The 22,870-nt window shown below is 47.1% G+C and overlaps 1 protein-coding gene across 1 annotated transcript in view; it reads right to left on the reverse strand.

The window, feature by feature from the left end:
• LOC106741514 (Down syndrome cell adhesion molecule-like protein Dscam2) overlaps nt 1-22,870 on the reverse strand; it is a 177,459-nt gene that overhangs the window by 132,688 nt on the left and 21,901 nt on the right. Inside the window, exon 2 of the mRNA XM_014613628.1 lies at nt 18,456-18,548. Within this exon, the coding sequence (XP_014469114.1) occupies nt 18,456-18,513 (58 nt within the window). The 5' untranslated portion in view covers nt 18,514-18,548. The remainder of the gene's footprint in view (nt 1-18,455; nt 18,549-22,870) is intronic.

Raw genomic sequence — 22,870 nt, forward strand, 5'->3', positions numbered from 1 at the left:
TATAGGACAAGAGCCAACGTGCGAGCTGGAAAAACTTTGTAGGGTTCCAATTAGTAATAATTATGAAATAAACATCAAACCAACGTCGGTGAATGACTAGAACGACGAACGAGTAAGAAAATGAGGGCAACGTGAAAAAACAAAACTTTCAGAAAGTGAAATAAAAGAGCTACATTTATAGTGTACTTAAAAAATCCTCCATTTGAAACAAATATAGGCAAATTGAAAAATAAATGAAAATTTGGTCAAAATTATTATTAATATTATCAATCATGTTGAAGAGAAACGAAAGCGTGTGAGTGCGCTATGTAAATAGATGAACGTTTATATAGAAAAATGACACAGAAATTTACGATTTTGAGATCCGGTACTATAAAACTCGTCTGAGTTATAATATATTTCTGAAAGCAAAAATCAATATCTCCCTCGAGTTGCCTCTCTCTCTCTCTCTCTCTCCCCCTCCCTCCTTATCCCACAGATATTTCCACCCCCGCTCTCTAAATAATAAACGCGCGCGACGGATAAAATAGTTCAGCTATGAAAGATTTGTGAGAAGTGCGCGGCGGTAATGAAGCGTTAGCCGTTCTTCAATGAAAAAACCAGAAAGAGCGACGAGTGAAACGGATCGCGTAAATCGACGTGCAAACAGCAGAAACGAAGGGAAAGAGACTCGGTTGTTCGCGCGCTGCAGCCAACAACGCCGACGAGAGAGGGATCGCTTCGAGTACCGGGGCGAAGTATGTGAGAGGGCGAGTACCGTACGGCGAACAATGCGTGAGTCGATACTAGTCGGGGTGGTGGACGAAAGGGATCTAGCAAAGGGTCGAGAGACACGGTCAGCAGCGATAGCTCGTGACGTTTATTAGCGTGGTCGATCGAACTGCAGAAATGGAGGAAGAGCGAGGAAGAGAAAGAGAGAGACGGACCCGCCATTGGCAGCATCGAGACGCTCTCGCACTCGTAAATGCTAACTTTTCTCGTTAACAATTAACCCTCGGTGCACTCGGGGTCGAAACGTCTGCGGCGGCGGCGACGACGACTACGACGACGACGATGGCGAACGATGCCAAGTGACTCGACTGCCCGGGCTTGTTAATTATCGACTTCACGTCGAAGGGGTTCGCGAGAAGCCCACCCTGCAACCCCCAGGTTGCCGGCGACGCTGCTCGTGCATTCCCCTTTCCTACCTAATCACCCTTCCTTTTTCCGACCCTCCAGGTCTCCTTGTTCCCGACGCGTTTCATCTCGCTCATCGACCCCCGCCGCTCGACCCGTAGAAGAGCCGACCGGTTGTCGGTGTCTCAAGATGGCTGCAGGCGTACAGGGAGGATGGTTTTGCGAAAGTCAAGGGATTAACGCTGAAGTAGATGTTTCGTGCTAAACTACCGTCGTCGGCAAATTGTCGATAAATCGTTGATCGCGATTGAAGGATCGATCGATATCGGTAAAATCAGGTAGATTAATCTGCTTTTCCTCTCAGTTTCTTTTTTATCGTCAAATTCAACATCAGTGTATCCACTTCTCCACCTTTCGATGTTTGAACGACGATTTAAATGTCAAATCAGGCATTTAAGCACTTACTCTTATATACCATCATGCATTTATTTATACCTGGTAATTCAAGATTAATTATACTTTTTGGGATGAACAGGTACTATCGAGACGCTCGAACTGATTGTTAAAGAGAGTTTTCTTAAAAGAAAACAACCAATTTCAAACTGTCTCAGTTGATTGTTTTAATCAATATCGCGAAACTTCTGAAAAGTACACAACGAGTCTCGAAGTGGTATTTTAATTTTATGCGACGCGAGAGTAGAAAGTTTATCCTTAATAAAATATTGTCCGCTTTCATGACGGAGAGAAGATGTATATTACAATGAGAGAGAAAAAGAGGAAAATGGGAAGAGAGAAGCGAAGTTATATCGAATCATGGATCAAGGTAATGGCTATTCAATTAGAGAACTTTTAAGAAAGCAAAAGAACGTAATTGCAGATTGAGATGAGTTCATATTGATCTTAAGCGATACAAGATTATGGATATTACTATATAAGATTATTATTATTATTTTACATTACTTCCAACAGAAGGAATATATCTTTGTTTTCATATAAAACTCTATATGGAGAAAATGTGGTAAAAATTACCACAAAAGCTTATAAATGTAATGCTGAGTTATATTGGAATAATTATCGAAATTATTATGTGTGTTTCCTAATCTTTAATGACGTGTACACATAATATGTATCATTAAAGACAACAACACATATTATAATTTCAGTCATAATTCTGGTTCAGCATTACAAAATATTTTCTCCGTGTATCCGCGGAAGAAAAAAGAGAGAAGGATAAAATACAAAAATTGTAGTTCCACGCTATTTGTTCAATTATAGTTATGTATCACCTTTTTTTATAAAATCGTTCTCGTTCTATTTTCTCACTGAACGAAGAAAACAAATCTTGCTAGAACAGCAAATATTTGTCAATATAGTGGCAAGAAAAAAAATTTGTTTAGACAGCAAAACATTTGTTTGGACAGCAGAAAGATTTGTTAAGAGTATTAATCGCTATTTGCTGGATATATGGAATCTCGAACCGTTTGTGGGTCACCATGAATTTTTAAATCCAACCTGCGCGTCCATCTTTTGCATCTGAAATTTTTCAATATCGCAAACAATTCTCTTGGACATACGAAGCAGATTATCAATGCCAAGTAACGGGAGACGTGAATATCGCGCACAGCAATCCTACCGGGGGAGAAATTGTGTCAATTTTCACGCGCAATTACGCGAACTTAGAGGAATCCTGTCGGACGCGAAATTCTCAAGTTATCGTCGTCGTGGTTACTTGATATTCCCTCCTACCAGGTATCGCGAGTTAAATTCCAAAATCCCGTAAGTTTCCCTCGCTTACGAAATGCGGACTTTCGAAGACTCGGCAGCATCGGTCTCACTTCGTCGATTCGTCGAATAATCCCCGCCTTGCGGTGGACGTCGTCTCCGACGCTCTCGGACATATCGGATGCATCTCCCGGGCGGCGGCTGCAGTGTCTCGGTCACAATGGCTTTAACTGGTTAACAAGTGCGCCGCGAACACGCCGCACACCGACTCGCCGAGTTAAGGGAGACACGTAACAATCGCTACGGTACGTGTCAAAAGTCGAAACTCGGCCCTAAAGACCTCGAGGGGGTCGGCGATGGTGCGCACACGGGCGTCGCCGCCGACAAGGACGACGCCGAGAATGCCGGCGAAGTTTTCGACGGAACTTGCCGACGCGCCCGATGTGTAACTCGATTTCCTGCCGGTCTCGTTTCGAAAGATCGCAACTCGACTCGGGAATTTGGGACGACGGTGTCACGACGATCGTCGATCGAATTTTTCGGCGACGACGACTTGAGAATTTCGCATCCGACAGGATTCCCCCAAGTTCGCGTAACTGCCCGTGAAAATTGGCATAATTTCTCAGTGGGATCGCCGTATTTACGTCTGCCGTTACTTGCCATTGATAATCTGATTCGTGTGTTCGAGAAAATTGTCCGCAATATTGAAAAATTTCAGACGTAAAATGTGGACGATAGCGGAATATCGGACGTAGATTATGATATATTGTCACGTGGAAAAATAGCGTAAATAAAAAATTGGCGATCTTTAGTTAGTATCAAAGAGATGTACAATATTACGTTTCGGGAGAAGAAAAACACATTTGTAGTTTTACGTGTAATTAATTGCGAAATTACCGTGCGATCGTGTCCGATTGCATTATATGAATATAACGCACAAGCCATGGCGTCATAATGTGTGAAAAATGGAGACTGTATTGAGAAGGAATGATTCCGCACTAAAAGTGTATAACGTAATATCGAAACGCGGGAATGAAAAGGGATAATTAATGCGGCCAATATGTCCAATATGTCTCGCGAAAGTGTAATTCATTCATCATACGCGATGCGTCGCGGTGCGATACAGCTTGCAACAATCGTCTTTATTGTGTCATGAAGGCTTAATGGCGCAGTCGTGTATACTTCAGCACGTTTCCAATAATTTTACACCCGCGGACAATGCGGAGGAGCCGTTCGACGCCCACGCTATATGCGGCACATCTTCGATATTCTATACAACGTGGTATGATTCGCCGCGGTAATTACACAGCGGCAGTCATTATGAATTAACAAATACCGTCGGCCGACCGAATGAATCATTCCGTTGCCTCGCTTCCTTTCCCAGCGATATTTTCGCGTCATGCAGCTCCATCGTGGTAACATCGTGCTTCGACGGAGAAAGATAAAATACGCGTGTGCTCGTTCATCGAAGATAATATATCGTGCATGTTGCATAGAAAATACCATGATTAAAACTGTAATAAAACTCACTGCGAAACGTACGTTCAACAAATCTCAAGTTTCACATTTTAAATGTAACTTAAAGTATTGTAAGCCGACTATGTTCATATTCAGGAAGCTTTTGCTCTCCTCGTTTTTCAGGTGCAAGATCGAAGGAAACGTATTTCGAGACTCTGCGGGAGTAAATGAATTCCACGACACGATTACGTAAAAGCTGGAAATCTCATTTTTTTTTCGCAGTCTTACGACAATCGGGCTGCGTGATGGAGATTTTCGCCCGGGCAGGACGCGACGCTGTGTTCAGAAGGGCGGAAAAGGAAAACAGCGTCGCACGACTGCTCCGCCAGCGTACACACCGCGTCGGATAACTCGGCGGATATTGTTTTTTATCCGTTTCCGGTGGCGGTCGCTAAATTGAGCGGCACGTTTATGTAAATTCACGCCCGGAAATCTCGGGCGGGCGGGCACCAAAGAGAAAACGTTCCCTCTAAAAGTTTCAAGCGGCGCCGCACGCGTATCACACACGGCGGCGCTTGATATCCTCCTCTCTCCCTGTTTCTCCCCTCCTCCCCCCTCCCTCTCACCCCCGTCCCTTCCTTTCATTCTCTCTCTGTCTCTTTCTTTTCCCTCGTCTCGGAAAACGAAATACGCCGACGCCATGCTCGCGAAAATCTCGCGATTTAACCGCGAAAGCGATGATTGAAACCCGGGGTCTTGTTCTCGCGCGGAATTTAAGACGCGCGTAGTGCCATTGCAGGGAGTCATTTGCGTTCCTGCGAAACTATATGCAATATATTTCGTTATCTGCTAAATGGCCCCCTTTTAAAATGTTCCTAAATTGCACCGTTCGCAAAAGCAATTACGAGAGTAGTCCGAGCTGAACTAATCGCGTGTTTATGTCGGCGGCGATTAATTTGAATTATTATGATGTTACACAATGCGAAGTACGCTTCCTTTCCCTCTTACTAAGAATCGAGAAGAAAGAACTACAAATCTGGGTGCTTCACGTCTCACGATAATTGCGCGTAGCTAACTTACGATCGCCCAGGCTGAACAAATGAGTCGATTAAGAACGTTTCGCCCGTAAGTCAAAGTAATGAAAAAATTATGAAAAAATTACGAATCGATCTGCATTGTATTTAAAAAACGTCGAATCAAAGGTTTGATAGAAATAAAGATAGAATAAAGAATCGATAAAATACCAGTGAATATTAATGCAACCTGGAAATATTGACGATCGAAAAAATGTGTCGTTAAAGTGAAAAATGGCCGTCGCGAGGAAAGGACAGAAACAACCTGCATCTGATTGTCGAAACGTCTTTTTTTTTTTTCCACGGGAATAAACGTACTTTCGACTTTCTTTGATCCCGCTGGATCCACCGCAGGGGCTCCTTTAAATAGAGGCGAAGAAACGCACGAGCGTGCGCCGGTAGAGGGTCCGCGCTTGGTTTTTACCTTTAGCGGCGAAAAGAGGCCGCCGGCCGTTTATCGTCGCTCTTTCAACGGCGCTTTCGTTAAACATCGTCTGGCGACGCTCGAGTGCGAAGATCACGGACCAGGCTCCGCTTGGCGTTCGTTCCTTTTTTACGTTGATACCGGCGCGCACCGTGTTTCTGGCACGCTCGAGAGGGGCTGTCGAGCCCTCGCGAATTTGTTGATCTAACACTCGGCACGGCTCGACGAGAGTCTGGCGCGACCTGTGTGCAAATGCAGGCGCGCGCCCGTGCTGGCGAGTGAAATTGCAATGAATGCAACGTTCCCTCCCTTCGTGTTCCCGAAAGAATAGAACAACATTGTTGCATCTCTTTTCGTCTTTTTTGTTGACCAACTATCCCACTAATTTATATTTATAATCATCTACCAGCCTTCTTGCAACAGCATTTAATTGAACGAATTCATGGGAACGTAAGGCCGTTCTGGAAAAAAACGTCGCAATAGCCCGAAATCTAACAATACAACGCCAAAGTTGCACAATTTTTGCGATATTTAACGATTTAATTCTTTTTTGTACGCGGACTTGATTTACACATTTTTCGCCGCTTTCGCGAGGCCGCCCGCAGACAGCGAATTCGAATTAATCACGGCACTAATCGATATTGATGCAATCGACAAAAATGACGCGCATTTGATAGAGATAAAGGAGCGAAGTTGCTATTGAAGTTACGAGTCACTTGAGAGCGCTTTTCGCCGCGCGTTACAGAAATATAAATCGTGATTAATTCGAGAGAGTCAAAGCGCTGAAATTCATTATGGGAATGTAATATATCATCGTTGCGAGCTTTTCACAGTGACGCAGCACCATCGCGTGTTTATCAAGCAAAACCGACAGAATTAATATTATATATATAAACGCGATACATCATCGTTAAAACCGTCGCGCGGCCAACCGTCGCGTATTCCGCGAGCGATACCTCACGTCCGACGGCGTCTCCTTTGCCATTACGAAGAAACGAGCGTACGACGCGAACTTGTTTACTTAATACATTGCGCAAAGCAGAACAAACGCGTCGCGATGCGACGATAATCAAGCTGCGCGCGCGCGCGCGCGCATTTATGTCCACGAGCTGAGATTTCAACGGAAATGCACTTTCAAAGGCTGCTCAGGGGAAAAGGGCTATGAAATTATACACGTTTCTGGAAAGAGAAGATAAGATCTCTTATGATATTAAATCAGAAAAATTTCTCACATAATTTAAACAGGATTTGTGCATGTGGTGCAACGGAAATTATCGTATGGTCGAAAAGTGAATTATGAATTATGGAATACTCGCCAAAGTGTGGATCCAGACGAGTTCAAGTGCTCCCGGGAATATTTTGAATGCGACGTCGAGGAGAAGAAGATGTCAGGTATCAGCGTTGCTGCGGTATAGATAATTCTGATATTAAACGACGTGACATGTTTATCAGCCATCAGACACACGTGTCGTACGCGCGATATGTTTACCCACGTTTTACGCTAGAAGGAACGTGCAAGCACGTGTCACGTGCAAACGCAGTTCGTCCTTGCCGTTTCCTGCGTTCCGCCCGCATTTATTTAGTAAACCCGGTAAAAGAGCATTCCCCGTACGCGCACGCAATTGTAAGTCCATCCCCTTTTCCCCGTTATTCTTCGCCTCTGATCTCGACAAATTACACGGTGAAATTACACCTCGCGTTATTTTCCATTTTTACTTCGTTCGACGCAATATATATATCTCGTCCGATCTGTAATATACTATAATGCATATTTGAAGCTCCATATTATCATTGCAATCAAGGTAATTTAATTGAGGAGCGCCGATAAATCGGTTTGTTATTTCGGCGAGAATTTACATGATCGAATGAAAATTAACGGAGTAATAGAAAACGAAATTATTAGGGTGATTAATATATCTATCAATTGATTATCGTAATAATTTTCCCCGACATAAATAATACACTCTCCAGAGAAAGATATATATATATATATAGAGAGAGAGAGGGGGCAGAATAAAACGACGACAAAAATGTGCCGCGTTCCCTCTCGCGCTCGTTGAAATTCTATCGCGCGCGCGCGCGCTTTATATTTCTCTTTTCTTTTTCCGCGATAACACAATCCCAAGTTTATCTTCCTTACTTCGTCAGGTTCAGGGTTAATTGGGTGCGCGAAGGACGGCGAATGCGCACAGTCTCCACGATCGATCTCACGGGTACGGGGAATTCTATCCGCCGGATTATCGGTGGAAAAGTCGGCCGACCAGTCGTGTCTCCGTGCAATTTACCAAAATAATTAATACCGTACTCAGACGAGAGAGAGAGAGGAGAGAAGAAAGAAAAGCGGAGGACTCAGCCGGGGATTAATACCGGAGCTGCATCCTACGTGTAAGGCGCTGTATACGTCCGAATGTACGAACGAAAGCTCGCGAGCCGGGGAATCGCTGAATAATGCAATGGTCCGACGTCAAAGCAGGCGAGAGGTAGATCGATAGTATAAAAATAAGGCACACGTCGACTCAGGCCGGCGAGAGTGGTCCGACGGGGGCGGAGGGGGTGAGAACGAGGGTTCAATACTCCGGGGGTCGAAAATTTCATCAGCGGAGCCCGAATGGTGGATAGTTAAATTCCGACGCGATCGGCTAATTTGAATTCTTTTATAAAAGTTCGCCTCTCGGCTGCACGGAGGGAGGCGCGCGAGGGTAAAGCGGGATAATCCGCCCGTTATCGCGAGAAATCGTCGAATAACGGATCGCGAACGACGGCGAATCGATCGCGCGCGCGCGCGACGACCGGAGAATACGAGATGCGGTCGGATGTGTATCGACGAGGACGCACGCTCGTCCAAATGAACGTCAACGGGAAGGCACATTTAGAACGGATCCTTATTCTTGATGCAGTCGATATTACGTATGAAATGTTTGCGCGCGAGCGGCGTCGAAGAAAAATAGGTGGCCGGGAATCCGATGCATCCGACGCGACACGCGACGGTGAATTTTGCACAAGCTGCGTGCTCCGAGCGAATAAACAGTCAGCGTGCAATTTGTAATAACAACAATCGGCATGGACGAGAACGCGAAGGTTCGACCCGGGGAATATTAATCTTTTCTGTCTGCATACATGTGTCCGTAAACATTATTAGTTTCGACATCGGAAGCGACGTATTGATATCGGCGAGCGCGCGTTTCCCAGCCGGCAGCTGACGCTTTCATGAGATTTACGCTGCAGCGGGACGCTTTCATTTCGCAACGTCAATTAGCGTACTAGTAATTATCTAGATTAGTAGTTATTTTTATTTATGACGCGGTAAATTAAATAAACGGTCGACTTGAATAAATTTCCATTCGGATTCCGACGCACAAAAATGGACATGTCGATATATCGCTGTAAATAATTCGTCGCGCGCGCGCGCGCGCGCCGGCTATCATCCAAATATATTTTACGTTTATCTCTTTTATTTATCTCTCACGCGCGTGAATATAAATAAAGGGAGAATAATCTACAGCGATATATAAGCAGCGGCCACACATCTGCGACGAAAGAGAAAGAAAAAAGGAGGAAATACATCGCTCAAACATTCCCCCCTTTATATGAGACGCATAATGCGTTCTTCCCTTTACGATTTCGTGCGCGCGTGACACGCTCCCTTCGGGTATTAAGGGGGATGCTGTACTTGAAAACTTCACCGACAGAATACTGATGTTTATCTGTAAAATTTACGTCTTATCGGTTGCGTAAAAATTTCTAAGTGGTATCTCGAGCTGTGAGCGTGAATATTTATCTGATATAGAAATCCTGCAATTTGTACGTATCGAACGTATCAGTGCTGCGAGGAAAATTTCAAAGAACATTCTTACACTTTTCCAGTGGAATTTAAATTACAACAAATAAGATAAAAAAGGTACGAAAAGTTTGCAACAAATGTTTATACGTCTTAGTTAGATGTAGTTAAACGGAAGTCGCACATATTCATCGTATTTACTTTCATATCGCCCTTGCATTTACGTAAAGTCTATACGCAACGAAAAATACAAAAAGAACAGCGTGATCGTGTCTACGTAACGTATCGTTTTGAGGATCGTCTCTGCATTATCGGCGCTTGTAAAATTCGTCAAACAGCTGCGGCATCCTCTTAAACACTGTGACGTGCGTATCGGAAAAGTTCGACAACTCGTGCATTCGATACGCCCGCGACGCGTCCCGCAAAATCCCCGGTACCCAGGCAACAACGCGCGCGGACCGGGTGATAACTCGGCAAGCAACACTTTCAATCGAACGCCGTCCGCGGGAAATCCCGTCTAATTCCGACCCCCGTCGGGAGGATCGTCGGGAAATTTTAATTTAATTTCCACCACGTCGGACATCGACGTCGAGGTTGCGAGGGGATAACAGGATGTCTCCGTCCGGTAACTGATGTCGCGAAGAAAAGGCGATCGGCGGCAGGAGCGAACGAACGTCGCGAGTTGCTGAACTCCCGCGGACAGATACAGGCCGGAATTGGCCGCATTGACGGTGCGAATGGAAATCCCTGCGGACGTCGCACGGAGTGTCGCAATTACGAACTCGCGGATACAATATCTCCTCATTCACCCCCGTCGTCACCCGGCCGACCTCCGCGCCTCGCAACCGTCTTTTCCACCCGCCTCTCCTCTCCACCCCCGTCGTGCTCCCGCCACCGACTAAAGTCGTGTACCACGGGAGAGAACCGCGATAATCTTGAAATCAATAAAGTGTCACCACGGATTTCTCCCGTAGCGTGCGTAGTGCGCAAGCCCCGCGTCATCCTAATTTGCGACGCCTCCGCCGGCGCATTATAGATGAAGCCGCAAGCTCCACGGGGGCGCCGCGAAATCGGCGATAACCCCTTTAACCCCGGGCGAGAGTGGCGTGGCTCGCGCTAAAATGGCGTAACGCAATAATTGTCGCTTCTTCATTACGGTTTAATGCAGACCGCGCTTCTTCCTCGCTGAAGCTTCGAGAGCGCGCCGTGAGACGGTATCAAGTCGCGAGATACCGTCCCCTTCGCGATGTTAAACCGGGCAAGATTTATCTCCCATGCTCGAATAAATCGAGAATGAGCGGACGGTGATCGCGTAAAGTAAGACAAATCTCGCGGTCCGTCGAAAATTACGTTCTATCTCCGTCTGTGCACCGTTCGAAAAGGATAGAAAAAGCGCACATTTATCGAGATGCATCGCGGTGATGCGCGTTCGGGCTGATCGGAATTGACGAGCCTGCCAGCGAAATAAAAATGTAAGCTCGAATCTGGCCTGCGCATGATAACGAGGCTGCGACAGGCGCAAGGTGATATACGTTTGGTAACTGAGGACGCTATTACATTCGCGAGTTAAAGAGCTTGCGGGTTGGCCAGTGTTGCGAAATAAGAGCAAGGGAACGATAGTGGAGGGCGGCGGTGGTATGGCGGCGGGTGAGGAAAGATAAAACCCGAGAGAGCGCTGCTCGGTGAGATTTTTCACGCGAACGTAGTCGCATATTTACGAGAAGGAAAATCGAGGCGCTCTGCTTGCCGCGATATTTATAGCGCAAGGGCTTCGCTATCAGATAGATTACCCGCCCCCGCGATGGAAAACCGTCGATCTTGATCGCACGTTGGCCGAACGGAAATCAACTGACTGTCTCAACGCCGTTTTCAAAGTGTCATCGCTTTTTCCGCGTCCACGCGCTCCCATCGTCGCGTTCGTCTCTTTCCGCTTGTGACGGCCAGTTGAGATCCCGTTGCACATGCGAGCGAATCGCCTCGTTTCCTCGCCGCGAGACAAATCCTTCCTCTCTCTCCCCCGTCCGGTTTTGGTGCTTTTCCTTTCCTCCTTTCCTTTCGTCGAGAAAAGGCTGCGTCTAAAGGAGGCCGAGTAATCCGTATCGCGCTTCGGAAAAATGCAACAATTGAAATGTTGCATCGTAATTAGGTTATAACTGAATAGCGGTAAAGCGTTATAACTGAAGCGTAACATTAATTAAAATAATATCCACGGGAACAAAATGTATCCCCGCGCGCGCGAGAGCGCCGATATTTAATGTTAATTAAATTTCGGGAAAATCGAGGAAAAAAGACGTATTAACGCGCGCAACCCGGAAAATCGTGCCGTATTCAGCGACCTAATTTATTTTCGCCCACCCGCGAAAGACGTCAACGCGCGCGCCGGTTTAGTCAGCTACATTCGCGACTTCTCTTCCGTGATTACGCGCGCGGTGCAACAATGCGTGAAATTAATATCTGCGACGGTGGATAGTTGAGTGGAGGAGGGGGGGGGGGAGCCAAAGAGCATCTCACGCGTGACCGTATGGAACGGATAATTTCGAGAACGGAAGTTAATATCGGCGCAAGAACTATCGATCAGCCGGCGTCGCGAGAACCTTTGACGAAGGTCCCACAGAGGCTTTTATATCCGCAAGGAATCCCAATAAGTTTTTCGCCGAGGCACCAATCCAATCGCGACTCCCTGATTCTATCTAGCTGCGTGGAAAGTGCCTTTTCCTCGCGAGAGACGGTGGTACGCGCCGGTTCTTTAAGCGAGCAAAGGTGTGCCACGCATATACGGACATACACACACGTACACAGAGGCGTGTACGTGCTGATAAATAAGTAACGTGGTGAATTCTCTCAAGCCGAAGGTTCAATGGACCGCTACCACCGCAGGTAACTGCCCCTTCCACCGTGCGATTAATAACGTTGAAAGCACGGCCAGCTAGAAAAAGCCACTCGACTCGCTTTAACACCTCGGAACCCGCCATCTTGAGTTACAATTTTTTAACGTTCGACGGATCATTTGTCGACAGATGTATATTGGCGAGGGGTTTAATTTAAATGGACGTATTAGGTAATTTCAGTGCTAAAATTCATTACACAAAGGGCCCAAATAGCGCATGATAAGTAATGGCCGCCTGTCGAATTCCCGTGAAAGCAAAAATTGACTGTCGATTTATCAAACTTGATATAACTCGAAAGGGAGGCACCGTATATTATTGAAACGCATGTCCGTCGAGTAAGTAGAATAGATATTAACACGAATGCTGAATAAACTGTCGAAAACATTTAGCGTATCGATAAATCTTTCGTGATACTATTTCCCGATCGGTCGGAACGCTCGGAGAATTTCGCGTTGTATTTGCGATATCGTATGAAAATCCTGGATATCCCGTTTTTACATCACCGGACATAAAAGGGATATAACAAAAAATGCGCCGAGCACAGCACTAGAGTCAATTATTACTGCAATCACCGTTGTTACTCAAGTCGAAATTTTAGTTCTATATTATCCCTGCAAACATGGTCGAATTTAAAGGACCAACGGAGAATTTCGGGAAATAACAATGTAGAAGGTATTTTTCTATTTTTATATTACAAATCGTCACTTATTGCTGTTTTCATCATGTTGAAATTCAAAATACAGTGAACAAAATTGTTAATTAAAAACGATCCACAGAAATTTCGTGTTATTTTAATACGGAAATTAATCTGCTGTGTTTGCCAATTAGCCGCGTACCGGAATTAAAATCGACGGATTATGATTTTTAAACATTAGTATCGGACTGTCCGCACTAATGACGTTTTGTGCACACAACATTTAAGTCGCGTTCAACACTGCAACGAAATGAATAACAACGTTTTACAAGAACTGTGTCACAGTCATTTCCGTCCTTTTGCTTGGAGCGCTCGCGATAAGCGCAGGCTCGCTCGTCCAAGTCCGAAGAAGATAATGCAGCGGGCGTAGAATTTCACTCTTTGACCGTTATAAATTCATTAAAGCCTGGCGAAGCCGATTCCCCGGTGCTAAAACGCAAATGATCCGGGGATTTAAACGCGGTCAGGGGAGGGGGCAGTCTTTGTCACCTTTTAACCCGAACAATATCGCACGTCGATGGCGATGCCGACCGAATCGTTATTGCTCGTTTGAGGATCGATCGGACGCACCTTACGGGACCGTTGTGTGCTCGTCGCGAGGAATCCCAATAAGTCTCCCCTTGCTTACCCTCGGTGGTATCGGCACCGACACCCTCCCGCGGAGGAAGTGCCTCCGGTAGCCCCGAACCAGCGGGAGAAAAAGGAAAAGGAGGACGAGGAAGACGGAGGGTAGGAAACGGCAGAAACGGAGAACGAATCGACGTGAGTGGGTGTCGAATGCTGAAGCAGGACGTAGGGTTCTTTACGCGCGAGGATCAGGCCGTTCGCGTATACGACGGCTGATAAATAAATAACGCGAGGGTGCAAAGGGAGGGGGAGAGGCGAAAGGGGTAGCTGCGAGCTACCCGGTCAGAAGTTGGACGGCAGTAAAGGAAAGTAATGCCCGGCCCGTGAAAGAGAATCAATTCGATTCGTACTCACCCTGCTCTCACCCCCCGCGATCCTCCCTCATACCTCACCGCCCTGCCACCCAGCCCAGTATCATTTCCTCACCTCGTCTCTCACACCCCTGGTGAGTCTCACACCGCCCCACGACGGTCGTTTCTTTCCAACCCTCGTCGTCGACCTTCTCTCGGGGCCTCTCCGCGCCCTCCGCCTCGCAGCGCAACAAGTGCGCCGCCGACTCGCATCTTTAAGAAAGCGGTCGTCCTCCTCAACCCTCCTCAACCTCCTCGCTCCGGCTGAAGCCACCGCCGCCACCTAACACCACCGTTCCACGACACAACCGGGCGTTTTCCTCCTCGTCTTTTTCCTTCTCGTCTCTCCTCCAGCCTCGCTCATCCCCCTCCCCCCACCCCGCGAGTCCCCCATCCCTCAACCAACCCACAACTACTTTCCAAATCACTCCACACACTCTCTTTCTCACTTTATCTTCCTCTCTCTCTTTCTCTCTCTTCTTTGCCTTCTTTTTCCTTCTCTCTCGATTCCTCTCCTTTTGTGTTCGCAACTCTCTCTCTCTCTCTCTCGCTCTCTCGACTATTCTTCCCTCGGAGATGGCTTGCGCCTCCGAACGGCTGCCAACCACGCCACTCTCTTGGCCTCTTCTGTTCGTCCTCCACCCCCTCCCTTCCCCGCTGACGATGTCGTCTCTTGTTCCTTGTATTCTCCCTGACGGTACATTTCACGTACACGTGCGGAAGGAGGCACGCGGCTCGGCAAGGGTGGCGAAGACGATGCTGAAAGACAGACTTTGCGGCTCGACTAACACGAATCCGAGGTGCCGATTTGAGAACTTTCACGGATACCTCGCGGCTGCGAATCGGCACAATGTCGGGGCGGATGGGAAACGAGGAAATGACTATTCGCGCGATCGTGAAAGAACGCCCCTAACCAGGAGGTATAAAAGATCGTGTGAGTTAACGCGGCTATCTGAAGGCGTATAGCTCGGAGATTTTTCCGAAGCAGGTGTCCGCCACTCATCGCTAATTAAACCGCGGAAGAACGGAATCGGCGAGGGGGGGAGGGGGAGGGGGAGTCATGCTGAACATCGTCAAGTTGCAAGATTGGAGTAAACGCGAGTAAGAGGGAGAAACAGCGTCACTTTTGGGGAGTTTTGCGTTTGAATCCAGCCCCGAGATGTTTGATGCCGGGGACGCGTAAATTCTCGAAAAGTTGTAAATCTTTTACGACTATTTCGAAACGAGAAGACCGCTCCTCCTCCTCCGTGGCTGCGCTCCTACGCGAATATTTCTTCCCGCTATTCTCGACTCTCGTAATCGTTATTACGAATTACGCGTATACCGCGATACTTAAATCTCCGAGGTTTTAATGCGTCGCTTCGAAATAAGAGCGCGGGATTTCGGAGCCGCCGATGGACGGGGAAATTTAATGAATGCCAGCGCGTTACGGAATACCGTAACTACGCGGACATCTGCGGCCCTGTCGAACGAACCGGCGTTGGATCGTCATTCGATGAAACACGCTGAATTTATTGGCGGTTTAATGCCGCCCGGGACGTTTATAGGAGCGCAATAAATAAACTCGAGCGCGCTATTACGAGTGACAGGAACGTTACCGGAGGCCGGAGCGTCGTGCAGGAACATTACATCGGTGAATCCGATGACGCGAAACCGCCAGCCCGCTGAAATTTTTCCCCGGAATAATTGTAATACGTTGCATTTAATATCAAAAGATTAACGGATACGTTCGCCGAAAGCGGGCCCTCCGGAATCTTTGCGAATAAAACAAGCATCACCGCTCGATACATGAGATACAATTTGTGCATAAATAATATTTCGCGCAAAATAAATATAATTTCTATCGCTGGCGCACGTTTCTGAAATATATAAAATTCTCTCTCTCTCTCTCTCTCTCTCTCCTTTTTTCTTTCTCTACGAGCTATCGTTCTAAAGATATGTAGAATAAATCGCAAATGTGCGCAGAATAAATGCGACCTCATTCCCGGCAATTTATTTATCTCACGTTACGAGACAGCCCGTCGAATCGTTGGCTGGCTGTATCACGACTTAGCAGCGAGACCGACACGCGAGAAAGCACCTTGACGTTGTCGTCTCCGATGCCGAAGACGGAGCAACTTCTCGAGAACGGCCCAACGTCACGATGATCGACGAAGTGCCCGAGCGGATGTGCCAGTTTAACGATCAGGAAATTCGACGAAAAGGAAAGTTATTAATGGCCAAAGTTGTAGCGACGACGAGGGGGGCGAGCGAGCGAGCGAGCGGACGGGCGAGCGTGCGGAAGCCTCTCGATTACAAAGCGCGAGCGAGAAGTAACTGCACGGCGGCGTAGGGTTACAAATTGCGCCCGAAAGTTGCTCGCTACCCGAGGCCGGCGGGATAATGGATTCCGGAATAAACGAAACTGCCGGGCCGGTCATAATTTAAGCGGATGCCACGCCACGCGGCGGCCGCTTTCGTCACGCTCTTTCGACGCCGGGCGACGTCGGGCGGGCTGCGAAGTGGCAGGAAATCAATCGGACCCCGGGACACTTCGGGGCTCCGCAAACGAGAGGATCCGCCGGCAGCCCGTTGACCAGGCGCGCGCGTCGTGTATGCGGCAAGTAACGAACACGCCTGTGTAGCGCGAGCCTGTAATGCGAGCCGTTCTGTGGACGGCCACAAAAATCGAATAAAAAATTCGATCACCGTGTATAAACCGTTTGCGTGAAACTGCGGCGATACGCCCCTGTGGGTGTGCATTTACGTGTGCATGCGCGGGTACGCGATTTTGTGCCTTCGTTCGTGAAATATTAACACAGGTTGAAAATAATTAACGGTAATAACGCGTGTTTCTCACCGTGGGGAATTTAGATTTAAAGATGCTTGTGACTGGAGACGATGAAAAAATTATGAAAAAATTACGAACTGATTTACACTGTATTTCAAAGTGTGACCGAAAGTTTGACAATAATTCAAAGCCTGGGACAAAAGTGATGCCATTTTGAGAGGAGGTTACATGGTGAAATGAGTTTGATAAGATTTCGGTGACCCGCCTGACATTCGATGACGAAATGCCTCGGTATTTTCGCGAGAGAGAGAGCGGAGTTCAGACTGTAACGTTATTAAATTTTCTCTTCCCCGATAATAAAAAAATTTTTTGATAAAAACGGTCCACTGAAATTTTTTGTTATTTTAACCTGAGGAATGTGTTAAAAAAATATACAAATATGTGTCAAAATATGTTGACACGGTGAATATATTAATTTAACATTATATTCGTATACCTTTCAGCACATATTCCCTATATTAAAATACCAAAAAAATGGATCGTTTTAACACAACACTTTTCACTGTGCCGTCTCTTTCGTAAATGTTTTTCATCCGTGGACTCGTTTGCAGCTTCACATTTGGCGGTCGAAGTATTCCCTGACTTTAATGACAATGTCTCGTAAACAAATGCATAATCCAGAATTGCGTTACACATCCGAACGTTGAACGTGACGCGCGTCGCGCGTTTATTTATACGGCGAGAAAGGAGCTTTCCCTGATGTAATCGCAAATTAGTCGAATCTGGTTACGAAATGTAAAAGGTGTGTTGCGAATGCGTGCATTTGAATTGTAGAACGCGCGCTCGCCGGTAATAGACCGGCGCGTTTATTCCCGCGCAAAGGCAGCACGCGGCCGTAACACAGATTACAGCTTACGCCGCGCGCGCGCGCGCGCGCGCGCAAGAGGCGCGCTATTACACGACATTGTTAAATTCCGCGTATGTATCTGAAATAACGCGAGTCGCGTCCTTTATTGTGCGGGAGTACCGCGTAATTCCCCGTCGCGGTGCTTTGTCATTACGACGGATTACGGCAATCTCGCCATTTTTGCTGCTTTGTGCTTTTTTTTTCGAGACGCCCGCGCTTCACGCAGATACGGGCGATTTTATTTCAAGCACTGCGTGCGCGCCCGACCATCGTCGACCGATAACACCGCTACATCGATTATCAAGCGCGAGTCACAAAGGTATCTCATACAACGTCCCGCGACATCCGCGCGACTCGATATAACCCACGCTAATTGCAACCGCGGACACGTCCCGGTCTTTCACGGACGGCGAACGGATTCTCGTCCCGCGACCGGAGGATTCATTAAATCCGCCGGCCATCGAAGCGCCCAGACCTCCGAGTCGGGTGATTTAAAGCCGAAGAAATAGATTTTTAAAGAGCGCGTCCGAATTACCATCGTAACGAGCGCGAGACAGGCCCAGACCATTTGCATGGCCACGGCTCCGTGGGCTCGCCTCCTCCCCATACCCACCACACCGACGGCACGACCCTCGTGTTCTTACTTACCGCGAACAAGGATGAGGATGCTGAACAGCAGCGCGGTGCTGAACGGCCAACCGGCCATTCTGGTGTGCAGCGTTACGTCGATTCAGCTTCCTCCTGAAACAATACAAGCGTGGCCAATCAATCAACCCATCCGTCCCGCTATTCCAGAGCCAACTACGATCCCTCTATCCCTCCCTTCCCTCCCTCGCACCCTCAACCCTTCCCACTCCTCTCACTGTCCCTCGCTCTCATAGTTCAGACCTCGTCCCACCTTTCCTCCCCAACTCCGGTCCTTCTTGGCAAACTGCCCGTTCTACGCCCAACTCACCCTGTATAACCCCCTTCCCCTTCACCCCTACTCGACCATCCAACCCCATCCCGCTTACATGCCAATCCCCTATGCCGTATCGACAATTTTTTTTTCCTCCCTCTCGAATCCCTGCCTGGGGGCTTGTCCGCTCAATGAAAAGTCCTCCCAGACGGTGCGCGTCGAGCGACGTACATAATCGTGAAACATGCGATGCGTGCCACCGGCTCGGCTATATATCTGGTATGCCCTCTTTCTCTCTCTCTCTCTTGCGTTGGCGCGCGCGTTTTTTGCCGCTCGACGCGAGCCACGGAGGTCCTCGACCTCGTCGAGGTCCTTGAACAGCGGATGATTCTACGGGGTTTGGTGTATTAACGGTCCGTTTAGTGTAAACGCAATGTGCCCGAAGTGACCGAGCACTAAATTTCAGCGGCCCCGAGCGCACGATCGAGAAATATTGATAGCGCTACCGTAACGCAAGGATAATTAACACGCCGTCTAATATCTTCAATGGCCTTTCACAGTCACTTAATTTATTTATAGTGAATAAAGTTTAACACATTTGCTATCACTTTAATGGCTCAATTGGGGAACTCTTCTCACGGACTAGATTGTAGTTGTTTCTAGGTAATTGTATAAAATAGACTTGGTTTGTTGTTCGTGTAGATATAGAAAAATTATCGCTGTCACATTAAAGAATAACGACGTATCGATAAAACTAAGATTGAAAGCATAATAAAGATGGTAAGTAGAACAATAATATGCGTTCTCTATAACTTTCTCTCTCTCTCTCTCTCTCTCTTTCTTTCTCTTGTATTATTCGCTCGTTTCATCGCACTTCTATATTCTCTCGCATGCTCATTTAAACATACTTCACCCATATGACATTTAAAATGTTAATAATTTATCGACATTTTTACTTTCCTTATTTACTCAGGCGAGGACGTTTTCCTGTCAAGGTTCAGCCGTCGCTCCAGCATTCTCTTAAAAGTCAAACATAGAACGAAAATTTCCACTCGGATGGAAGCAAACCAAGCTTTGAAACTGACTCGTATTGAAAAATCTTGCGAATTTCTTCGGAACGTCCAGAATCGTCTCAGAAACAACTTGAGATTTTCTGCCGTTGAAAATGGAATCTTCGTATTGAAAGAGTAAAGTCGCGGGTAAAACTTACGAAATCGCATGCTGCTTAAAACAAACGGTTCTCCGATCATCTCGGGAGAAAAGGAGAGAGCAATTCCAAGCGCGCTGTAAGTGGCAGCTCGAGCAGATAAACGCGATATACGACATATCGATATCCCGTTAAGCGGAAGTCCCGATCTGCGCTCGCGAAAGTGCGAGTTACACGACAGCAAGTTATTTGCTTTCGGTATCGAGCAACGTCCTTTTCGCGGAGGCTGAAAGGCCCGCGTTTTTTATCCGTGTCCCTTCACAAACTTCATTCAAAGAGGCCGAATCTGGAACGTTCGATTCGGTTCACGGCGCTGTTGCATCCTCGGCTCATCGCAAAGCCAAAGGGTGACTCTCGCGCGCGCACGTGCATACACACACACACACACACACACAGTTCTTGTGCACTTCGTTCGTATGCATACACGAGCGATTTACAAGAGCGCGCTCCTTCTACCTGCGCTCATCTCCCGCTACTTCTTGGCTGAATATTTTTCAAGCTTCCACTTGTGTACGCCTTGAAGCGGATATAAAAGGCTACAAGGAATACACTTGCATTCCATCGAGTGGAATGACGAAATTTTAATTAAAAAGTAACATTCCATCGTCCATTTTTAATGTACGTGTCACTGCTTTCACAAAAATCATGCATTTCTAGGCAAAACGACAGAGGCAGCTCTGAATCGCAAGGATACGTGTCCTTTACGTCCGCCTGGATGGAAATTTTCCTTCTCTCAGAGAAGAAAAACAAACTCTGCAAAATATCGCCATTTTTCGTCCATTTCAACAAGGTGCTCGGTCGCAGGCCAGGATTATTCCGCTCAAAATAGCTCGAACGGCCCGAATTACCATCGCAAAGGGTTAATCTGTAATTTTAAAAATCGCGGACGAAGGGAGAAGTTCAACGAAAGCGTGCACGTGTCGCCGCCTATCCTGGAAGAGACGCTCGTACGTTTCCTGTTGCGCGAAACGGCCCTTATCCGAACGTCGACGAATCGGACCGCTAGAAAGCAATTCCAGTACGCTCACAATTAAGTTTACAGACCGAGATCGAGTGTCCGACACACCATTTCCTCACAAACGAGAGAGAGAGACACGAGACGCGAGCGGCATAGAAACGCGACGGGCAAAAACAGGCGCGCAAAAATTGGACTTAAACAGCACCCGATCGACCCGGTTATTTTCAAGCAAGCATGTCGAAGTCGCTCGAAGACTCTCGCGAAAGTTGGGACGCTTTTGGACGGGAACGTTCGCGAGGACAGATGGGAAAATAATTGTAGCGACCTCCGAACGGATCCGGATGCGACAGCGTGACAAATTAACAATCATCGGCTCGGCGACACGATATTGTAATTTCAATCGAAGCAATCCCGATAAAATATCCTCCACGTGAGATTACCCTTCACGCAGGTATGATGCGATTTTAGCTTCGTAGTGCCCGGCCGTCGACCAGTTTGATCGATTTCATACAGACGTTAGTATTCGTAGCGAGTTGTCAGTCATCGTTCATTCTGAGCGATTCGCTTTCGAGAGTTATCGCTTGTTTGTAACGCGCGTTAGAGGCGCGTAAAATAGTTTGTGTATAAAATAGAAAAATTCACTTAGCGAGAAAGAGAGAGAGAGAGAGAGAGAAAGAGGGGGGAAACGGTAATATAATTTAATACTTCGATCCGCGCTATATTTCTACCTACGCGTGGCCCACGATTAAAACGAATTAAACGCACATCCGCCCGGGAAATCTCTTATGATTTTCCATTCCGCGAGACTTCTGACCACGCGTGCATCATTTAACGCGAGTGTGCTTTCTGGGAAATGGCCGACGCAGTTGCGACGGCCATTCGTTCGCGACTTCGAATTACACGTTACCGCGTAAGCTCCTCAAGATTCTAAACCGCCCTTAGAAATTTCACAATCCCGAGTTGCTACTGGTTTCGCGGGCTCTCTATGCGCTACCTGCACCAAACTAATTAGCGCGTTACACGGTTTGCGTAAGCGAGTAATACGACGTTAGATGTAACGTCGCCGAGCGACGTTCATGTTTAAAGCACGGGTTACGTAGACAGGGAATTAGATGCGCGTGCGAGAGTCCAACTCGTGTAAAATTCAGGTAGGGCGGGAACAAAACGGTGTCGTAAGCTCTCCTACCTAAATCACTCTGTGTGCGATCTTTCTTTCTCTCTCTCTCGCTCCTCCTTTTACACTCAATAATCATTGTCACTATCATTAACCATTATCAATATAGTGATTACGTAATCTATCACATATTATGAACTATATATATACTCGAGTATACACGCATCTCAGATGTACGCAGACCAGGGTTAGTTGAGGGCTAAAAGGAATAAGTTGGCTAATTGGATTATTTCCATTATTTTCCAACAGGTTGTAGAATCGAGCAAATAAGAATTTCACAACCATCCTTGACATATTTGAAATCTCTGCTTGCTCGATTCTGTAACCTGTTAGAGAACAATAATAAAAAGAAATAATCAATTAGCTAACTCACCTCTTTAGCCAACTAGCCCCGATCTCCTCCAATCACAATTCATTTTTATATGTCCAGTAGGTCTTGACTCAAGATTCTCTCTCTCTCTCTCTCTCTCTCTCGCTCAGCCGGGTGCCCGGAGAGTCTGTAAGGATACTCGTGCACTCGTGTGCGATGAATCAAATTGCGGGGGTCGAACGAATAATCGCGAAAATATCGACTGCTCGGTGTGTTCCGATTCTCGCGCGTCCCGACCTCACGTATCTCCTTTGCGAGATTATTCGCATGAATAATACAGCATTTCCGTGCCACGAGCCAGATGCAGATTCTACCATCGCAGGCAACGTGAGCGGCGGATTCGCGAATTTACGACTTGTTTTATAACTTTCGGCCGTGTCGGCCGTCGGAATTGTTGCGAGATTATATCTACACGGCAGTTCGCGATTTGCGGCGTTAATGCGTTTCTGAAAACCG

This window comes from Dinoponera quadriceps, unplaced genomic scaffold (genome assembly GCF_001313825.1).
Source record: "Dinoponera quadriceps isolate SergipeBrazil2010 unplaced genomic scaffold, ASM131382v1 scaffold405, whole genome shotgun sequence".
In the NCBI taxonomy this organism is placed as follows: Eukaryota; Metazoa; Arthropoda; class Insecta; order Hymenoptera; family Formicidae; genus Dinoponera; species Dinoponera quadriceps.